The 22,468-nt window shown below is 35.7% G+C and overlaps 2 protein-coding genes and 1 long non-coding RNA gene across 3 annotated transcripts; 1 reads left to right on the forward strand and 2 right to left on the reverse strand.

The window, feature by feature from the left end:
* Positions 1–1,696: 1,696 nt before the first annotated feature.
* Positions 1,697–4,739, reverse strand: LOC130988584 (uncharacterized). Its single transcript, XR_009090143.1, has 2 exons — positions 3,535–4,739; positions 1,697–2,620 (listed from the first exon to the last, which is right to left on the reverse strand). It is a non-coding gene; the product is annotated as an uncharacterized LOC130988584 (long non-coding RNA).
* A 6,907-nt stretch (positions 4,740–11,646) lies between these two features.
* Positions 11,647–13,946, forward strand: LOC130988585 (GDSL esterase/lipase At2g23540). Its single transcript, XM_057912465.1, has 5 exons — positions 11,647–12,133; positions 12,242–12,372; positions 12,465–12,713; positions 12,805–13,060; positions 13,579–13,946. Exons 1-5 carry the CDS (start codon positions 11,869–11,871, stop codon positions 13,800–13,802), a joined length of 1,125 nt encoding a protein of 374 aa, XP_057768448.1. The 5' UTR covers positions 11,647–11,868; the 3' UTR covers positions 13,803–13,946.
* A 3,185-nt stretch (positions 13,947–17,131) lies between these two features.
* On the reverse strand, positions 17,132–17,668 carry LOC130990474 (uncharacterized). Its single transcript, XM_057914705.1, has one exon. It carries the CDS (start codon positions 17,666–17,668, stop codon positions 17,132–17,134), a length of 537 nt encoding a protein of 178 aa, XP_057770688.1.
* Between the last annotated feature and the right edge of the window lie 4,800 nt (positions 17,669–22,468).

The following is a 22,468-nucleotide window of genomic DNA, read 5'->3' on the forward strand; positions in this document are numbered from 1 at the left end:
TACATAAAGGGGTTATATAAACCCTACAAAAACCATAGTATCTATCGTAATGTCCCTTCTAAACCGACACCATTAATGGTGCTATGTCTCTGTTTGGACTTCCTACGGTAATTGTTACCGGTTAACTCATCTAGTTGCTACTTTAGCACACTAGGAACATCCATCTATTTAACATCAGTAGGGTACTATATTCGCATGCTTATCTATCAGCATGTCAAAAGCTCAAGTATCAATATCTCCTAAGTAAGTTATATACATCGCAATATAATTGAAACTAATCAAAAACAAGGGTGTACTGCTCATACTCTCAAGATCATCCTTAGCTCTAGCCTACATCGGCTTCTCTTCTCATTCTCATCAACTCTAGCCCTCCTCGGCTACTTCTCATCCTTTCATACCCTAGCCTTCCTTGGCTCTTTCTCATCCTTTCATAGTCTATGAACATGTGTTTGAAAATCTGCTAGGGTATCTCTGTACCACATACTGTACGCCTCGTCCTCGTATCCGATCTTCCCTGAGTTCGATCTCACAACAGTCCACTTTCGTGCAGTGCCAACAGTCCTGGCCAACCTATAAGGAGAACTTAAAGGTGACTCTAGGAACTAACTCTACTTGGCTCCAGCAACAGAAATAAACAAAACATAACTTAGCAAAACTCCTACTAAGTAGTACTGATATCTTAAAACTCAAGCTCAAAACATCTAAATTCTCATCTCGTCCCATCTTTACTCAGTAGGGAATCTCTCTAAACAATGATATTAGATCCCTTAATCTAAATCTTCGTGACTCAGTAAGACAACTCAACAATTCTCTCTCAAAGCCATCTCCAAAGACTATGGCTCATGATACCTCCTCAAGTACCATTAAGGTTGCGTGAGCAAAACTCGCGTCACAAAACAACTCAACATATCGTACAATATCTCATTGCAGCATGCTAATAACTCATCATTAATCATGCTATTATACTCAAGCTCATAACTCAAACTCATAACTCAAACCAACAAGTACTTAAAGCAATTGCTAATTCTCTCAAGCTTTAGCTCTAAGTTCTCATTTCATCCTTCTACTTAGTAAAAAAAAAATCTCTCTTAACAATGACATTAGATTCCTTCATCTAAATCATCGTGACTTATCACAACTGCTCAAACAATTCTCATCACAAAACATCTCAAATACATCACATCATAACTCATAATTATGCATCCTCAATCATATAACATCATATGATATAAACGCTCTCATGATTCATCATGTAACGTCAACATATGCTCTTACAACATAATAACTCATTATTAATCATGTTGTCATCCTCAAACTCAAACTATGCACCTTCAAAGTGTAACATCATAACTCATCATATAACCTCAACATCATGCTCTTCAAAATTTAATGTCAAATAAACTTTGAAATTTTACATACCTCGTTGAGTCTGGTGTGATGGTGCGCTGAGCTCACGGTTGTTAATAACTATTAGTCTAGTGACTCATTCTAGACTAAACTCAAGACTTATAATTCAGAGCTTTCCTTGGCTCTGATACCACTTTGTCACAGCCCGCCCTAACTAAGGATAGTTAAGCCGAGTGATCTACGACTAGGGATGGGGTTAAAGAAGAAGGGGAAGAAAAGGGGCGTCATTTATAGCCGTAAAACTTACTCATCTTAATAAAACTCGTCATTTTCATTCATGAATACTCAATTGAAAATAGTCTATGAAAGACAGCATAAAACTTAATTAATATCATTAATCAAGTTATACATCATATGAAACCATTCTCTTAAGACTCAAAGTATGACATAACATACTATAACATCAACAACATCTTGCAGCGGAAAGTAGCTAGACATATGTATGAAGACATATTCTAGACAGGTTAACTATTTATTAACAACCCTGGAGACTCCGCTCATTGCAACACCATCATCACATCAGCTCAACCTGCACATTTAGAAAACATATGCAGGGCTGAGTACAAAAGCACTCAGTGGGCACGTATGCCTAGGTATAAAAATACATGCTTCAAAACTGTAAATTGTCGTGCCATCATAAACAGTACAGCAAGGGAGTTTTTCGCTAAAAAGGCCCAAGCTTACTAAATTCATTTGTGATTCTTAAAGTTCGACTGCAGTCTAAGTTCTCTTGTAATCTATCATATCTGGAACTGTGTGCCGGAGAGGTGGCCACCTCTCACGGTCACTTGACCGGCCAACCCGCTAGATGACTCACGGTCACTGGTGTACACTAGTCCTGGCAGGATAGCTATCAACTGCTCAGGACCCGAATTCGATTGCATCATTGGCAAAGCCAAAGCAGATAGATATCATACTAAAATTTAAACATTTTATGGCAAGACAATACTTGAAATAACTTTAACTCAAAGATTTTGTCATGAAATAACTTGCTTGAATGTAACATTTAAACTCATTTGATATATATGAAACTGAAATTAACAGTTAGATCATCTCATGCATTCATTCGTATAAGAGGCCTACGATACGTAGGGGATCTCTATATACGTATAGTAAAAGTAATGCCCACCTGATTGCAGTGTTTTGCTACTTAAGACAATGATTCTCTTTCCTTAGCGCGATAGGTTACTCAGACGCTTTTGTTTATTTGAACCTTTGATAACACGAAAACATGTGTTCGAGTGAATAATAGAAAAGATAACAACAAATGCAGTGAATCACTATTCACTCATTTCTCTAACTACCCATATTTCCTTAAACGACTATATCTAACTCATATACAATCGTTCTTCCTTTATCAAAATATTTCATGTACCTTTGAGGATGTAGGAAATTCCATTTTATATTATTCATTTATTTATCTATTATAAATAAAGAATAATTATATAAACATAAAACGTTTTCCTTTTCCCCATTTAATAATGCCAATCACCAATATATATATATACACATCAATAGCTCATTTATAATCTAAAAGTGATATTTTATCAACAATAAAACTTTAAAATCCTTAATAGGAATTATTTTGAATCATTTCCATCTCAACAAAACTGTATAGATTCAACTTCAACTAATAAACTGCTTTTACTCCGAACTCGTATGGAGTCGAATTTTATATCAATAGAAACCTATTTGAGTCTAGTTTAATTGAAAAAAAAGTATGTTGAAAAACTCCAAGTAGTTTAAGAGATATAGCGATTTTCCCATCGCCTACCAGATTCGGCAGTTTCTGCCAACTGAAAGTCCAGATTTTTTGAAAAATAGCAAACGTTACCTGAATGAGCTCAAATTTTATATGTAGATATCTAACACATATATCTTCATAGAATAAAAATTTGAGAGCTAAATATCAACATATGGTTACTGAAATAATTAACCTAATCATCTGCCTCACGACAGTTTCAGCAGATACTGGCAGTAGACTTCTCAAATTTTAAAAGAGTAGTAAACGAAGTTCAAATAACATGAAACTTTGTACAAATATTCACCACACTCCCATCTATACCCCAGAAATTTCCCATAATATAATAGAAACGGGAATGCATCGAAATAAGGGCGTCAACTTACCCTTGTCCAAGTGAGCACTAATGGAAGTTGTTCGTCGGGGGTTTTCTGGTCGTCGTTCCGCGATGGTGTTTAGCCGCGAAGGTCTACGACTTAGTCTTCCTCGTGCGAGGTAGATCAGGCTACACAACGGTGTTTTCTCAATCCTTTTTCGTCGTAAGGATAGTGAGAAACGAAAGCCGTAAGTTGGCCGGTGGCTAAGTCGGGAATTCGACGTTGGCCTCCGAAGGATATTGCGGCCTTTGGTCAGGAAAATATAGAGAAGGCTTCGGCCTTTCGATTGTTGGGTTTGGTAGCCTGAAGATGGAGGAACGAGTACACGTTCTCGGTTCAGAGCCTAGTGGCCGGTCGGCGAAGAAATAGCCTGGCGAAGGGAGCTCACTTGAGCTCTTGCAATTAAGAAATTTTAAAAATTCTCCTAAACTCTCTCTTGCCTCACACCTCTTGCTGCACTTCTTCCTTCTGCAGAACTCTCCTCAATTTATAGAGGAGTTTCTGCAGACAACATAATCAAAATGGTGGAAATTTTTGGTACCGGGAGTTGCAACTTTTGAAAATTTGATTGTTGAAATTTGCATCTTTTGACAAAATAAAGACACAAATTTGATAACGGAGTTCGGCCAATTATGCCTACGTCTCCGGAGCTGCTGCAGATCTATTTAACAAGGGAGAAAAATATACAGTGTTTACAACACTCACAACACTCAACTCACAACCCGTTATTCCCCGTGAAAATTACTATCTAATTTTCACTATTCACGAATTTCACTATTCGCGACGACTGTCACTATTCACTTGAACAGTACTTCACTATTCACCTTTTCTCCCAACCCTTCACCTGCTCCTCTCTTTCTCTAGATTGCAGATGAATCTTTTTTTTTCTTTGGTTTTGGGTGTATTTACAAATGCTGCTTCGAGGATTATTTATAGGGAATTGAGGTGGTAGGTGGCTGCAGTGTGAAAAGAAATGTTGCCATTGTTGAATGGCTTGCCGCAACTTTTTGACAATTGTGGGAGCTGCTTTTTGACTAACATGTAGGAATTGTTGTGTTGGATGAAAAATCGAGAAATACGTGTAGTGCCGTGATCTAGTTTCTCCTAGTTCCTGTAATAATTCTCCAATTCTTGTTTAATAAATACTCGTCGTATTTATATAAATTAAATCCTCAATCTTGAGATTTAATACGTGAAAGTCGGAATTAATTCGCGACTTAATACCTTAACACATATAACGCGAAATAATAAAATTATTATGCATATGATCTCAAATTATAATTCTAACAATTCGATTTAAATAACACGATTTATGAAATCGATTATAAATCTAAAATTTCTAATACTATTGAATCAATCAACTGGTAATGCAAAGTTTCAATGTGTAGCTAAACCAATAATTTAATTATTGGTTTGATTCATGATTGAATATTAAATCGCAGCTCTGTATCTCTTATACAGACTTTTGCTGAAATAATATTATCTGAACAAAATAATCACAATAAATAATTAAAAAAAAATTTATAACTAATGCACATATTTAATCTAATATGTATTTAAAAGAGCGGGGCATTACATATATAGCATAGTAGATAGTATTTAGTACTTAGTAGTTACTACTAATGTAAAGTAAGAACCATACAGTAAAGCAAGTGAGTGTAGTGATAGTGTAATTAAAATATATAATATAGTAGATAGTATTTAGTACTTAATATTAGTACTAGTAGTAATATAATGTAAAACAAGAACAATAAAGTAAAGCAAGTGAGAGTAGTGATAGTGTAACTGAAATATATAGTATAGTATTTAGTAGTAGTACTAGTAGTAATATAATGTAAAGCAAGAAAAATAAAGTAAAACAATTAAGCAAGAGAATAACAAAAGAATTATAGAGCAAGAGCAAGAGTAATTTAACAAGAGCAATAGCACATAAAGAATGGAAGAGAATTAGAAGTAGAAGATAATAGAATGTAGAATTGTTAACACAATGGGGTGAGTTTGAAGGTGGAAGAATGGGGGTATTTATAGATAAAATTGGGTGGGAGAAATTCGAATTTGAATTTTGAAAAAATAAAAATAAAATAAAATAAAAAATCAGCCGATAACCGGCGGTTTTCGACGGTTAATCGCCGGTTTGAAAACCGACGATTAACCGCCCAAAACCGCTGGTTCCGCCCACCTGCCGTGCCCCTAGCCCTGCGGTCAAACTGCCACCCTGCCGCCCCTACGCCTGCCACCTGCCGCCTCGCATCCCGGGCCGAAACCGGTGGTTCACGAGCCGAGAATTGCTGAACCGTAATTCTAGGTCCGTTCTAGAATCGGCCTGTGGTCAACTATCCGGGCCCAAACCGTTGACTTTCGGAACGTACCACCGGGCCCGGTTAGCCCATGGCATCCCTATGCGCAATTGTGTTAGCTGTGCGGTACATATGCTTAACAAAATCATGCCATGAAGCTTGGATAATGTCCATCACATCTTTAGGGAGATAAAATTCCTGTTGCAGTTAAAATAGGTATCCACGTCCACATAGACTAATTATAACTAATAAAATTCCACGTAGCTATAGTAGAGGTGGCTAAAAAAATCGAAACTGTGAACCGAACTGAACCGGCACGGTTCTGGAACTGGAACTATCTCACACGGTTTCGAACCAGAACCGAAACCGTCTCCATGCGGTTCGGTTACTGATTGGTCGAACCACCGGTTCCCAGTTTCGAATCGAAACCGGAACCATGGAATCGGGAACCGCATCAGAACCGGATCTGAACCGGAACCGAGCGGAACCGTCTGCTGCGAACCGCCTCGTTTTCCGACCCTGGACATTTGCATGGCAGTTTGTAGGCTTTGGCAGCCATCTTTAATGCATGGCAGCCCTCTTTTGCTGCAAAATAATGAAGGGGATCGTCTGCATTGCAGACTTAAATTTGAATTTCAAATTCAAATGTTAAATTTGACCAAAATTCACCTCAAATTCATCTCAAATTCACCTCAAAATCTTCCTATAAATACACCCTTAATTCCCTTCATTTTTCCTCACACCAATTATCATCTCTTCACTCTTTCTCTGCAATTCTCTCTACAAAAACTCTCTATATTACTCTTTTTCTCTGCATTTATCTATACTAAAACTCACTTTCTATCTCTCTATTACCCTCTTTCTATTAGCAAATCCTATATTATCCTCTCTTTATTACTCTCTGCATTCTCTCTACTACTCTTCTTCCTTCTTTCATTTATCATCCTCACTACAAAAATGACTGCTTCCGATTTCGGCTCTGGTCGTAGTCAAGGGCGAAAAACCCGGACCTGACTACACTGCTACTATTGGAAATAAACCCCACGCCCTTCGTCGTCTACATGGGATTGTTATTCGAGATGATCCCGACGAATCAACCTATGTTGGGAGTGAGGATCCTACTTCTCAATTTCGAAGGGTGCCCAATCGTCGTGAACATGAAGAAATAGAGGAGGCACAAATCTGGGCCGATGCAGAAATGGCGGAGCGCCTTGCTCAACAACAAGCAAGAAGGAACGAGATGGACGAGCTTGGACCGCTCCGACCTAGACGATCGACAACGAGCAAGAAGGAACGAGCTTCGCGGTCCAACGTCTTCACGGTGTACTTCAAAAAAGTACAAATGAAAGATCCCGAAACCGGCGAAACTGTCACGAAGGCTGTGTGCAACATTTGTGGCAAATCCTATGTTTTCAACGAGGGGAATGATTATGGCACCTACAACAAGCATATAAAAAATGTGCATCCTCCCACCAACGGTAAAGGTAAACAAACGCAACTCACCTCTACCCTCGGCGAGCAAGGTACGTCCGAAATCTCTCTTTATAAGTTTAACGATATTGTTGCTATGGAAGTTATGGCTAAATTTGTTAGTACCGAATCTCTTGCTTTTCGATTTGCCGATAGCATGAATTTTGAAAATGCCATGAAATTAGCATATAATTCCTTAGCTAAAAGAATCCCACGTACAACTATGACTAGAACCATAGTTAAATTAGCTAGAAGATGTAAAATTCAATTGCGTAATATTTTGACTACTTTACCACATAGAGTTTCTGTGTGCTTCGATATATGGACATGTGCATTTCAACATAATTCTTATATTGGTATGATTGTTCATTGGATTGATTTGCAATGGAAATTGAACAAACGTGTTATTGCTTTTAAAAAATTCAATTGTGCTCATACGGCCGAAAATATTGCTCTTATTATCTGGAAAATTTTGCAACAATTCAAGATTACTAAAAAAATATTTTCAATTGGTTTTGACAATGCAAGTGCCAATACCGCTAGTGTGGCTTCTTTAATTTGTGCATGTAATCCTTCACTACAAGGTAAGTATTTTCATACTGGTTGCATTGCTCATATCTTAAATTTGTGTGTTCAAGATGGCCTTAAGGATTTGGATAAATCAATAAAACCAATTAGGCAAGCTGTTGAAATGTTACGTGATAAGTAAAAATTACATAGGTTATGGCTAAAATTTTGTAAAGCTCAAACTGGACGTAGCAAGTGCTTTAACATAGACGTGTGCACTAGGTGGAATTCAACATATGAAATGTTGAATTCAACATACGAATTTAAGGATTTATTAATAAATTTTTTTACAAGTGAAGTGAGTTCTATGATTTTATTGTCATCTTATTGGGATGATTGTTATGATCTTGTGCAATTACTTAAAGTTTTTGAGACCGCTATTAAAGATTTATAGGGTGTCTATTATCCTACTTGCTCACGTGTTCTTGTTCATTGTACTATGATAATGGCTCAATTAAGTATTTGTAGTACTAAAGAAAAGTAACAAAGATCCGTTACTTTATGATTTTAAAATGGTTAAAATATTTTAAATATATTCCTAATGTTTTTTTAATTGCAAAATGTTTAGACCTGTCTTTCAAATACGAAGGTGTTTGCAACCTTTTAGAAATTTATTATCATTTTTTTCAAGATATAACCTATAGCGAGGGTGTTACTTATGAAGCTTTGGATATGCCAAACTTTATGAATATCAAAAGTAGTCTTTATTGTGATTTACAAATATTTTTTCAAGATTTTACTTCAAAATATAGTGCAAATATTTCTCGAAAACAAACTGTTAGGAGTACTGGGTCTACCTCTTATGGATTTGACACTAGTACTCAAGCGGGTCAAATGCTTCAAAAAAAATTCGCCAACAAAGGTCATAGTAATAGTCAAACACAAATTTCTGAATTAGAAGAATACCTTAGGCAGCCAAAGGTAGGGGAATTGCTTAATGCATGGCCAAATGACGTGGACGTGTTGAATTGGTGGTCAATTAAGCAAGGCCAATACCCCATCCTTGCAATCATGGCGAAAGAGATCTTTTTCGTCCCGACATCAACTGTAGCAGTCGAGCAAGCTTTTAGCGAAATGAGATACATGCTCGATGAACGAAGATCCCAAATGGCACCGCATAATCTTGAAGCCCAACTATTGCTCAAAAATCATACATTTGCCGAAGCTAGAGAGCAAGAAAATAAATGTGATGATTTATTCGTAGAGTACCCCATATCCACGATCGAAGGCGACACCACCGATGCGAGCGAGTCATCTCAATGCACCGAAGAGGAAGACTTTGACGATGACTTCGACTTTGATATGTAGAAGACTTCATGATTATGCGGTGTCACCAAAGGTAAGACGAAGGTAAGAGAACTACGTGGACTTTGATTCCTTCGGGATACGTAGGCAACTTAATTATAACTTAAATATTATAATTAAGCCTATTTCTTTTATTTCTTTTTTTCCCCAAATTACAAGTTGTAAATTAAAAGTTGTAATTTTATTTTAGCATCCAAAAGTTGTAATTTGTAAATTATATTTATAAGAGTTGTTAGGTGCAACTTTGTAACTTAAATTGTATTTGTAAGAGTTGTAATTTATAAGTTCAACATTGAAATAAAGTAATTATGCAATTTATATTTTGTTGTGTCTTTTATTTTATTAAAGCATATTTCATTTAATTAAAGCATATTTTATTTGAATACATAAAACATTAAACAAAAAAAAAATGAAGCACGGTTCGAATCGGAACCGGCGGTTCGGAACCGGAACTGTCATATTTTTTATTATTTGTACACCAAATTAAAGATTTTTTTCAAGATTCAAATTTGACTAATTTTAAAAACAAATGGTAGAATATAAGATATTTATATTCCGCATATTTTTTTGATTTATAAAAAATATCTGATATGCATGTAAATTAAAATTCATGACAAATTTTTAATTTAAAATTAATAAAAAATAATTTAGTTGATGTTTAATTTGGAGTTATGAAGATAAATTAGTAAATTTAATATAATAATAATTATTATTTTAATTAGAAGGCTATGATTAGTAAAATAGGAGCTATGAATAAAATTAGAGACTTAGAGTTAATGGCGTGTTAAAACCACAAACTCTGGGCATATTCTAATTTTAACCCCTAACAAAACATTCTACCTGTAAAACCACGAACTTTGAGCATATTCTAGTTTTAATTTCTAACAAAAAATTCTGCGTATACATATTTAAACTTTTAATTATTTTTTTATTTTAACTACGAGAATAGTATCCGGCCACATACGTGGCATTTTAATTTTACGTGTCTTATAAATGCTAAACAATATTGTTTCATACTTAAAAAATGAATAAATTAAATCCACCCTAATTAAATCTACGTATGTTGCTTAATACTATTCTTGTACTTAAAATCATAATCAATTAAAAATTTAAATATTTATACGCAGAATATTTTATTAAAAGTTAAATTAGAATATACTTAAAATTCATAATTTTACAGATATAATATTTTATTAGTGGTTAAAATCAGATTATGCCCAAGGTTAATACTTTTGGAGGGTATTGACCCATATAATAATTACCCCAAAACTTTTAATTTTTTTTTTAGATGAGTTTGGGCTTTTTGCAAATGAGCTCAAAATATGTAAGTTAATGGGTCTTCCTTTTACCGGGCTCATATATATTTTCTACCCTAAGTCCTGGAAAATACATGCAAAATTATGGAAGTAACAACAGAGACTCAAATAAAATTACAAAAAGTGATTAGTATCGATTTTTTTTAAATAGCCAATTGGAATGATAATTTTATGAATTAAATGAAATATAGGCACTACATGTATATCACGAAAACTTAAGTGCAAGCGAAGCTTCACGCCCAAGGACACTTTTCGAAAACTTAAGTGCATGTGATATTTATACAATCATATCAATGATAGAGCTTTTGGAATAAGCCCAAGCACCAGAAATATAGAGTAGCAGAGATGAAAGAGGGCTATTTGAGCGGTCTATGCTTCATTTGCAAAATAAAAGTTCTAATTAATTTCTTTAAGTTATACAACTATAGTGAAGCGTCGAGAGAGTTGGGGAACTAGGGTAGGGTTTGATGATCATTTTCTAAGTAGACGTTATTTCTATAATGTGGATTACATTTTTCGTTTTTCATGTAAAATTCTAACCTTTGTTTTTTAAGAATTAGGCGGGATTGAATCCAAAATCTCTCATAAAGGAGAGTCTTCGGGTGCCTCAACTTTGTCACTTGAGTTAGGCCTCATTGACCAGAGATAAGGGTAGAATTCTAAACTTAAACAACTGAAACTTACCATTTCTAAATATTTTCCTGATTTCTGTGTTGTAGTGATAAGGGTAATTTGAATTCTGCAGTAGTCAACTCCAGCCGAGCAACCACTTAATTAATTAGCTTACGGCACTCTATACTCAATATAGCCTTTTATTTCATTGCAATAATAAGTGTACATATTTTATTGCCTTCTAAACTATAGTATAGATTAAAGAACGCAAATCTTCAAAGTGGAGAAGGATCTGAGAAAGAAAAATAACAAGTAATTACAGGACAGATAGACTAAAACAGAACCATCTGTATGTGCACGAGGCATGTTAGTTCACCGTTTTATCACCTTCCAATTTATAACTTTTATTTCCCAATCATTCACATTCTCCTAAAACTATTCAAACCCCATCCACCAAACACACCTAATTAAATTGTCACTAGAAGATTCTCATTTCGAACATAAACCTCCACAAATACATACTATTAATCTTAAATAAATACCTCCTTTAATTTGACTTGAGTTGATACGATCTTGCTTATCACAAAAGCAACTCTTATAGTCCATGCACGTTAAGATACGACAAGTCCAAACGTTGATGACCTAACCCCACAAAATCCCAGCTTTTCCTTTCTATAAAACTCAAGTCGTCAAACCACGATTTTATTTTTGTTTCACATTTATATATACATAGGTATTATTATTGAAATCTGGTTCTTGTGTATTTGATTTGCGTGATGGCCTTGAGATTTAATTACGTTGTAGTATTAGTGTTGCTCCTGAGTGAAAATTGGATGGAATATGGGATTTCGCAAGATGACATAGATTTGACAAAGGGGGCATCATTTATTTTTGGAGATTCATTGGTTGATGCCGGAAACAACAACTATTTGCAGACATTGTCCAAAGCTGATATCACGCCCAATGGTATTGATTTCAAGGCTTCCGATGGGAATCCGACCGGCCGCTTCACCAACGGAAGGACCATCGGGGATATAGTCGGTAAGCCTCCTCCTCCTCTCTCCCAGCCATTTTAAAAAAAAAACTCAATATATATATGAATCGAAGTGACAAAGGGCTAAATTAATACTCTCTTTTTCACCGTCTCAGGGGAGGAGCTAGGGGAGCCGGGTTATGCGTTGCCGTTTCTCGCCCCCAACACCACCGGAAGCGCTATATTATACGGCGTCAACTATGCATCAGGCGGCGGCGGAATCTTGAATGCTACAGGAAGTATCTTTGTAAGCAACCTTAGCTAATTTATGTGTACGTAGTTCTTATTTAAGATAAGCTTTTATAATATATAATAACAATAACATGTTTTTTTTTACAGGTAAACAGACTATCAATGGACATTCAAGTAGATTACTTCAACATCACAAGGAAAGAAATTGACAAAGTGTTGGGGGCATCAGAAGCAAGAGAGTATCTCCAGAAAAAATCAATTTTCTCAATCACAATAGGCTCCAATGATTTTCTCAACAACTATCTCCTCCCTGTCATCTCCATGGGTGCAAGAATCTCACAAAACCCAGACGCCTTTGTTGATGATATGATCAATCATCTCAGAACACAACTCACGGTGCATATCATATCATATTATATTGCTCTGTAAATAATGAATTATATATTAATTTCTGTGTTTCTTAATTAATTATTAAACGAAAATGCAGAGAATTTACGAATTGGATGGGAGGAAGTTCATAGTGGGGAATGTGGGGCCAATCGGGTGCATCCCTTATCAGAAAACGATCAACCAATTGAGTGAGAATGAATGTGTATCGTTGCCAAACAAGCTTGCACAACAATACAACGCTAAGTTGAAGGATCTTCTGCAACAACTAAATGAGAATCTTCCTGGATCCACTTTTCTTTACGCTAATGTCTATGATCTTGTAATGGAACTCATCACAAATTATGCCAAATACGGTAACCATTACTTATCATCTATCTCTTCTTCTATCCACTTTATCTTTTCACGTTATTTACAATACTATTTTATTTTTTATATTGTCCTATGCAAAAATCTGCTTCTCTCGATCTCTATGTAAATTAAAATCAGAACGATTTTCTAAAGCGTTTAGAATTAATATTTCTTGTTCCGTGTGAAAGAATATTCCGTTTTGTCAATACTTTTCTAGGTGATCATTGAATTGTATGAATACTACGTACGTACCCACACGCACCTACGCACATGCAAACTTGCATTTAAATTAATTATAGATATACTACTAATTATAAACATATCAAATTGATGCAACTATATTCATTAATCAAATTTATTAAATGCATGATTGATGAACTAGATTGTTTGAACAACTTTCAATCAAATTCATAGTATTCAAATTAACAATAATTAACAACAAAAAAAGAAAAAGAAAAAATAGGATTGTGGGTGAATAAATTAACATTATGAATTAATATTATGGAGTTGGTTGCATGTGCAGGATTTACAACAGCAAGCAAAGCTTGCTGCGGCAACGGCGGGCAGTACGCCGGAGTAATTCCATGCGGGCCGACGTCGAGCTTGTGTTCGGACCGCGACAAGCACGTATTCTGGGATCCTTACCACCCCAGCGAGGCTGCTAACCTTATCATCGCCAAACAGTTGCTCGACGGCGACCAAAGATATATCTCTCCCATCAATCTTCGCCAGCTTCGTGATCTTTGAATTTTATAAATTTCCACTTTTTTTCTTTTTTCTTTTCCGTTATTCGATATATATACGTTACAACTGAGGAATCTCATATATCTTTGTTTGTTAATGTAATTCTTGTTTCTTTTCCTCTTAATTAACTGAAAAAGTTTGTTAGTTAATACCTTGTCCGATTGACTGATATAAGCTAGCATTGCGGGGAAATTCAATGTGCAACCCAATTATGAGAATATGGTTAGTACTATGTAAATTTTGAAATCAAACCGTGAGACGGGTCTCTTTCATGAGATTGATTCTCACCAGGAATGTATAAATAAAAAATATATCCATAACTCTACAAACAACGTGCCTAACTCAATGATAGGCTTCTTCATCTATCATCTCTCAGGACAATAATTACTTGACGAAATGAACGAAAAGTAAAAGTCTCGTGAGTAAAAATAATAATTGTCGTAAAAAAAGTAATGTTTGACAAATAATACATTTCTTTATATCGATTATTACTCCCTCTGTCCAAGAAAAAGTGCCCTACTTACCCCCTTTTTTTTCCACGAAAAAATGTCATGTTTACCTTTTTGTACATTCATACCCTTATTTTTCAATTTATTTACAACTTAAACCATTAATAAACCCATCCTTTTATTTAATCCATGCAATTAATCCACACAATTAACTCACTAATTAAAACTAAGAAACCAATTCCCCCACGCCTACACTACAAAAAAATCGCTATTTGTGACCGTCTTTTGCAAAATTACTAACCTTTAATTAAGTTTTGCTTTATTCTAACCTTTAATTCTAATTAAGTTTTGCTTTATTCTAACCATTAATTACACAGTATCAGATTTTACCATCAACCATAACAAAATTACTCAAAAAATATGTTCTTTGGAGTAGGATTGAATCTGTGCCCGCAAGCTTAATATTTTATTCATATTTTAATGCATATTCATATTATTAGGTTTAATATTTTAATGCCTATTTTAATGTTCTTTCAATTTCAATCTTAATATTAGGCTTAATATTTTAATGTTGTAGAATCTGTGCTCGCAAGCTTAATTAATATCAGGCTTAATATTTTAATGCCCGCAAGCTTCCCTCCTATAGGATTTGAGAATATTACAGTTCTTTCAAGCCCAATACAATAAAATAAAAATTAAATAGTCTTTAACATTAAAATAGGCATTAAAAAAAACACGATTCTCTCGTCAATTTCAATCTTAAAATCGGACTCAATAAAAAGTAGGATTGTTTAAACTCCCAACAACTAAAAGACAAGAAAATATTAACGCAAACTAATCAATATCATTAACACTACCCCTATTATAATTTTTACCCCATTCAAAACAACTTTATCAACTTTCTTATTATCCGTGTCGGCACCCAAATGGGGCACTCTTTTGTGGACGGATGGAGTACTTTTTATCACAACAATAATTACTTTGAAGTATTCATATTTTTCAACCACCCTGACACCCACACCCCAGCCCTGCCCCGACCACCCGTTTTACCCATACACTCAGCTTCACCCAAGTTTTTGCCAATTAATAATGTTATTTGGACAAAATATGTCCGAACAAAAAATGGTTAAATATATTAAAAAATGGTAAATTGCAAAATAAGACACGAACTTTGACCCATTTTTCAATTTCAACATCACTTTAAAATCTTTGCAAATAAATGCATACTACTCTTTTTAGTTTTTGCAATTGGAGCTTTGACTTAAATTTAAGGCAGCCGGAAAGACGATATGGCATCTCGTTGCCAGCATTGACCAAAATAAAACGATGTCGTTTTCTCCACGTGAGAGAAGCGACGTCATTTTAGTATTTGAGAAAGTGGAAACGAGATGCCATGTCATCTTTTTGTTTGCTTGAAACTTAAGTTGAAATCTTAATTGCAAAAATTAAAAAGAATATGTATTTATTTGCGAAGATTTAAAATTAGTGTTGAAAATAAAAAATGAGTCAAAATTCGTGTCTTGTTTTACAATTACCCTTTAAAAAATTGATTTATTCAAAATTTTGGGTTTAAAATAAAAAAGAATTTAGCTAGTATTATTGTTTTGTCCATATTGTATATAGTTTTCTTTGTAATTTTCTAATATATTTTTTTAAGTACAAAAATTATAACAAAACTACAATGTGGAGAAATAATAAAATTAATTGAATCCTTTTTAAATTTGAGCCAAATATTTTAAATAATTAATTATTTAAAGTATCTAACCTTTTCTTGTTACATATATTTTGTCCAAATACTATTCTATTAAAATTGGATTTGAACATGTATGACATGTTGAATCAATAAATTTTTAAAAATAGAGACTTGTGCTACAATATTTTTTCCCTTGAACTAGACCTCTTCATGACTAGTTTAGTTATCTGGCATAGCGCGAGTTTTTGTGTCACGCAATTCTCTATTACGCGGTACAACTAATTAATGTCTATCTAATATTTTAACGTCATTAAGAAATCATAGGTTTATACATCCAACAAATTAAGGGTAAATCTATTAAGTTAATAAATTCAAAGCCACACATTAATGGTAGACTTTGATTTAAGTAGTTGACTTTAGGGCTGACGTGACATACAGTGAATTCGAGTTTGAGCCAATTTCGTATCCTTCAGTCGACTTGTTTTCCATCAATACACATTATATTTCAGTAAAGTCTTCGTGTTGGTAGTCTAGCATGAGTATGATCAACTTGTCATTCTGATTATCTCATGTTGATGGCCTAATCAGCTTGGTGTTTCGCTTATCTTCATGTTGATGGCCTGATCAGTTTGGCGCTCCGCTGATCTATATGTTAATGGCTTGATCAGTTTTGAACTTCTTCATAAAATTTCTTTAATTAAGTTTTTTCTCAAATATAGAATTCAACATATTGTTTCTCAATTGTGAGCTTCCTTGTCCCTAGCAGATTTTGGTCATCATTAGCGTTCGTGTCGTTGGGTTTTGGCATAAATCAAAACATAAAATTTTTCCAACAACGTTAATTTTCTTTTAAACAAGTTCGGACATGTACAAATAAATAAATTTTAAAGGTGTGTCCAAATATTAATCGACATGCCCATGTTGATTTTTTTTTAATATTAGTATTATTTATACTACTACCTCCGTCCACCAAGAGTGTACAATTTTTGGTGGACACGAATTTTTTTGAAAATAGTTGGTAAATATGTGTTAAGTAAAAATGGGTTGTTGTGGTTTTTTTTTTTTTTTTTGATCGGAAAAGAGAACTTGTATTGAAAGAAAAAGAGAAGGAGGTACCAGTAGTACCATACAACAAAAACCAAAGTCAGTAGAAATAAAAGGAAGAGAAGAGGCAAACAGCGCCCAAAAAATCAACCAAGCAGTGAAACCACATTGAACCACCTATTGAACACAGCTGGGCTCTTCGGCAGGTTGAAAGCCAAAAGCCAACTCCAGATCTTTGCCTTAATCTCTGAAACAACCCTCTCCTTGTTCCAGTTTCCTTGGTTGAAGATGCAATCGTTTCTCCACTTCCAGATACACCAGACCGTTCCAATCCAAACTTGAAGGAGGAAAGAGAGATCATCTTTATTACCAAGGTTGATAAAAGCATTAAGATGGTTCTTCGCCTTAGTATGGCAAACAGATTGCTTATCAATCCAGAGAAAAATACTCTTCCAAATTTCGTCTGACTTATGACAAGAGAAGAAGAGATGATCGATTGATTCTTCACTCGAGTTGCAGAGCACACAGCAGGCTGCTGGCTGTAAAACCACCTGTCTTCTTCGGAGATTGTCGACCGTAGGCAAACGTCCTTTCAAAACTTTCCATGCCGTAGTGATTGCTGTTGCAGATGCCGGAGTTTTCCAAATCAGTGCAAATTCATTTTCTTCCCTACGTTCGGTCATTGTTCGAGCCTTGAAACTGAGCTCCTCATACGCAGTCTTGACCGAGAAGCTTCCATTCTTGCTAGCTTTTCAACTCCAGCCATCTTTCAAACCTGCAGTTAAACGAACATTTTTGATAATGGAGGTCAGTAGAAGGAGCTGGTCTTGCTCTCTCTCACGAAGCTCTCTATTCCATCTAAGATCCCAGATCCACTCACCATCCACCCACCTCCCCATACTATTAACAAGGCCATCCTTATTACAACTGAGATGGTACAATCTAGGAAACAACTCCAGCAACTTCTTCTCCCCCGCCCAGCAGTCATGCCAGAAAGACATGGATTCTCCCTCCCCAATTTTCACCTCCAAATTCTCTCTAAACCACTTCCCGTTTTCTCCCCGACACAGACCCACCACATTCTTCCACCACCCACCTCTATTGATTCTATTACCAACAGCAGAGAGACCCACTCCCCCATCCCAAGTGAAAGCCCCAAAACGAGCCTTGATAACTTGAACCCACAAGAGATCCTTTTCCATGAGAAAATGCCAAATCCATTTAACCATGAGAGCTTGGTTAAACCAGTTCAGATCCTTAAGATTAAGCCCCCCAAAGCGCTTATCGGCGCACAAATCCTCCCATTTCACCCAATGAATTTTCCTTTCCTCCGAGACCCCCCCACAAGAACTTACAGATAGAGGAACGAATTGCAGACAACACGCATTTAGGGACCTTGGAGAAAGAAAGCTGAAAAATTGGAATAGAAGACAGAATGGATCGCACAAGCGTAATCCTACCAGCAAACGAGATCTTGCGGTTCTTCCACCCTTTAATCTTATTCTTGACTTTGTCCACCAGGTAACCCCACTCCGTCGACGAAGAGAGCCGCATACCAATTTTCATGCCTAAATACTTAGTAGGTAAAGCCCCTACTTTACAGTCAAGCAACTCACCCATTTCAGCACAAAGAGAATCATCAATACCAACGCCCATTAAACAGCTCTTATCAAAATTAACCGTCAAACCTGACAACAATTCGAAGAGTTTAAGGATACTCTTGAACGCCCAGACGTTCTCTTTCTTACCCGGCGCCACAAAAATAGTGTCGTCTGCATATTGGAGGTGAGAGATACTCAGCTCTTGGTTCCCAATCTGAAACGGCTCCAACAACTTTTTTTGAATTGATCTTTCCGTGAGAAGATTCAAGCCTTCGGCCACGACGAGGAAGAGGAAAGGTGAAAGCGGGTCGCCTTGTCGAAGACCCCTTTCCAACTGGAATTCCCCTGAAGGGCTACCATTGACCAAGACGTTTGTAGTAGCAGATCTAAGGCACCCGCTGATCCACTTTCTCCATGTGACACTAAAATTCATTTTCTCGAGCATGAGGTCAAGAAAGTTCCAGTCCACGGTGTCGTAGGCCTTGGCGAAATCAACTTTAAAGAGAGCCACACCTTTTTTCCTTTTCTTCGCATCTTCAATAATTTCATTGAGGATGACGACGCCATCCAGAATGAATCTACCTTCAATGAAGGCGCTTTGGCAAGCAGAGATGATGGGATTCAGCACCGGTTTCATCCTGGCCACAAGAACCTTTGCAATCACCTTGTAGATGCAGTTAATGAGCGAGATTGGTCTGAAGTTCTTCAACTCTGACGCCCCTTCTTTCTTCGGAATCAGGAAGACAAACGAGGGATTGCAGCCTCTAGCCAGTTTGCCGTGCGTGTGAAACTCACTAAAAACTTTGATAAGATCTTCTATAATTATATCCCAACAGCTCTTCATGAACAGGAAAATAAATCCATCCGGGCCTGGGCTTTTTCTACTGTCACAGTTCCAAACTGCTTCCTTAATCTCTTCTTCGGTGAAAGGGTGGTCGAGAGCATCTTTGGTGTCGTTTGAGATTTTTTTGAACACGAAATCCTCCGGTAGTACAGGCCGCTGGCAATTTGGGCTTCGGAATTGAGCTTGAAAGTGATCTTTAACCATTTTTTTAACAGAAGCAGGTTCATCGATCCAGATGTCATCCACCAGGAGGCCCGAAATCTCATTTTTGATTCTTCTACCCTTAATAGCTTTATGAAAGAAGCTGCTGTTCAGATCGCCCTCCTTTGTCCAACGGGTTCTAGCTTTTTGTGCCAAGATGCTGTTGTGGTTGAATTGAGTGTGAGGCCATATAGAAGTAATTGGTTGTAGTTAAAAAGATAAAATGATGTCATGTCCCAAATAAGAAAGTAATATACTCTTTGTGGACGCCAAATCGAATATTTATTGTATACTCTTGGTTGACAGAGGTAGTATTTATTATTAAGGCTTATAACTTTGTGATGTTTGATTATATTGAGACAAATAATCAATTATTATATTTATAAAATAAATTGTGCTCAATTATTCACACTTGGACGGGTACGAGAGTAAACAATTCTAAACAGTTACCTAGATGCTTAATTACATGAATTTTTCTCCATTTATAATCTTTTATTATTTAATTATTATTTATTATTATCTATTCTATAATGTTCAAATGTGAATTGAGACAGATAATCATTATCACAACAATTTATCATAAAAAAAATTATTACTACTATAAATTAACTACTCAGCTGCTAATCGCGCGTCTAGGTATTGGCGATGTCAGTGTATAAGTGATCCAATAATTAATTACTTTGGTGGTTAATAAGCATATCAATTAATTAACATCTGCGAAAAAGAAAAGAAAAGAAATATTGTCACATTTGTAGGTGGGACAAAGTAGAGAAACAAAAGGTCGGAATTGTATTTGTACCGAGATATGGAAATGATCTTCTGACATGGATAGTATTATAGAGAGGATTATATTCTTCCTAGTACTATAAGACAAAAGCAAAACGCCTTTCCCTTCACAATCACTACTATTGAACGTCAAAATAATATTTCTTCCGAGGAAGCCGACACCCACCCACTGACAAACAAATAATTTCAAACAATTTGACATGAGCTACGGCGCCACAGCTTGTGACAACATTTGGATGCATCTCCCTCCTTTATAAACATTCATCATTTTCTACGCTACAATTTTATGTAAGTGTGTTATGAAAAATTTATAATTACTGAGATAATGTAATAATGCATATTTTTATAAAAGGTACCAAAATTAATTACAAAAAATACATATTTTCAAGGGATGAATAGAGTATAAGATAACATGTTCTATTCCAATAATAGTGGATGCATGAAGCTTACAAAACTCCCTCCAATATGGGGTATTAGAGCATCCGCAATGGGGTTACATGATAGCTTACATGATAGCCTATTTTATGATGGAGGATCACATGGTGTAAAGATGTTGCAGTGGGGTTACATGATAGCTTACATGATAGAATTAGTTATAAAGAGAAGAAAAATTGAAAAAAAAGAAATAAAAAAAAAATTCACCGTTTAAAGGGCTACACGATAGAACGTGTAGCCCTCGTGTAAACCTCTCCCGCAACGGTTACACGATAGCTCATTTACACGATAGCCCTATCGTATAATGGCTATCGTGTAACCATTGTGGATGCTCTTATATGCAACGGCAAGAAATAAGACATCTTAAGAAAGAAGAGATAAAAAAACAACACATACACACAGTTAGTGTGTGTGTCTAGGGACAGCGAGAGCAGAATAGAGCATGCAACTAGTGACAGTGTTAACATTGAAAATGACTAGATAGAACTGGAGAGGGGCAGTCAGGTCAGGAGAGAGAGAGAGATTTGGACCTGGGCTGCGCTTCACACTTGCCGACAGAGTACAGAACTGCACAGTCACTCACTGCACCCCAGCATCAAGTTCTTTAGGCATGCATGCTGCTCATGTCTCTCGCTCTAATTCATATCCTTTTCTTATATACGAAATTTTACCCGTTTCTTAGAGTTAATTGAAAATTAAATATCAATATTTCGTTATTTTTACAAATTATATCCAACATTACAAATGTTGTACTTCCTCCGTCCCATGAAGCGTTACCCATTTCTTTTTGACACGAGAATTAAGAAATTGGTATTGTATGTGTTAAGTGTGGTAGGTGAAAAAGTGAAAAAGTGAAAAGGTGAATAAATGATACTCCCTCCGTCCACCAAAAATATGTCATTTTACTTTCGGCATGGGTTTTAATAAAATGTGAGTGGAGTTGGTAGTGGAGTAAGGGTCTCACTTTAAATGTGAGTGGAATGGTGTGGACCCTACTACTAAAAATGGATGTGGCATATTTTTGGTGGACGGAGGGAGTAATTTTTTTGCCATTTTTAGAAACAGGTCAAGCTTCGTGGGACAAACTAAAAAGGAAAGTGGGTCATGCTTCGTGGGACAGAGGGAGTAATAATATCTCAATATTTTAATTTGTACCAAATTCAAAAATTTTGTATGATTTGAAGTTGAAATTTTAGATATCTACTATGTGGCACTAAAATTCAAAATTGATTAAGAATTTTTGAAGCTTTAATTTGTCTTCTTGTATTGTCAATTTTATCATTATACTCCATCCGTTCACGATACCGTTTCCACTTTATGGACAACACGGGTCTTAAGAATGTGGTGGATAATAGTTGATAATAGTGATATTATTGTGAGTGAAGTTTGGGTCCCAGTATTATTGTGAGTGGAAATTTGTTGACCCTACTGCTATAAATGAAAGTGAAAACAATATCGTGGACGTACCAAAATGACAAAAATGAAAATAATATCGTGGACGAAGGGAGTATATATATAATTTGTGCAAGTTTAGGAGGATGAATTTGCAACAAATTAAAAGGTCAACACAAATACTCCTATGCAACCGGTTGCACCGTGCAACTGGTTTCCAGAAT

The sequence above is a fragment of the Salvia miltiorrhiza genome, chromosome 6 (genome assembly GCF_028751815.1).
Source record: "Salvia miltiorrhiza cultivar Shanhuang (shh) chromosome 6, IMPLAD_Smil_shh, whole genome shotgun sequence".
Taxonomy (NCBI): Eukaryota; Viridiplantae; Streptophyta; class Magnoliopsida; order Lamiales; family Lamiaceae; genus Salvia; species Salvia miltiorrhiza.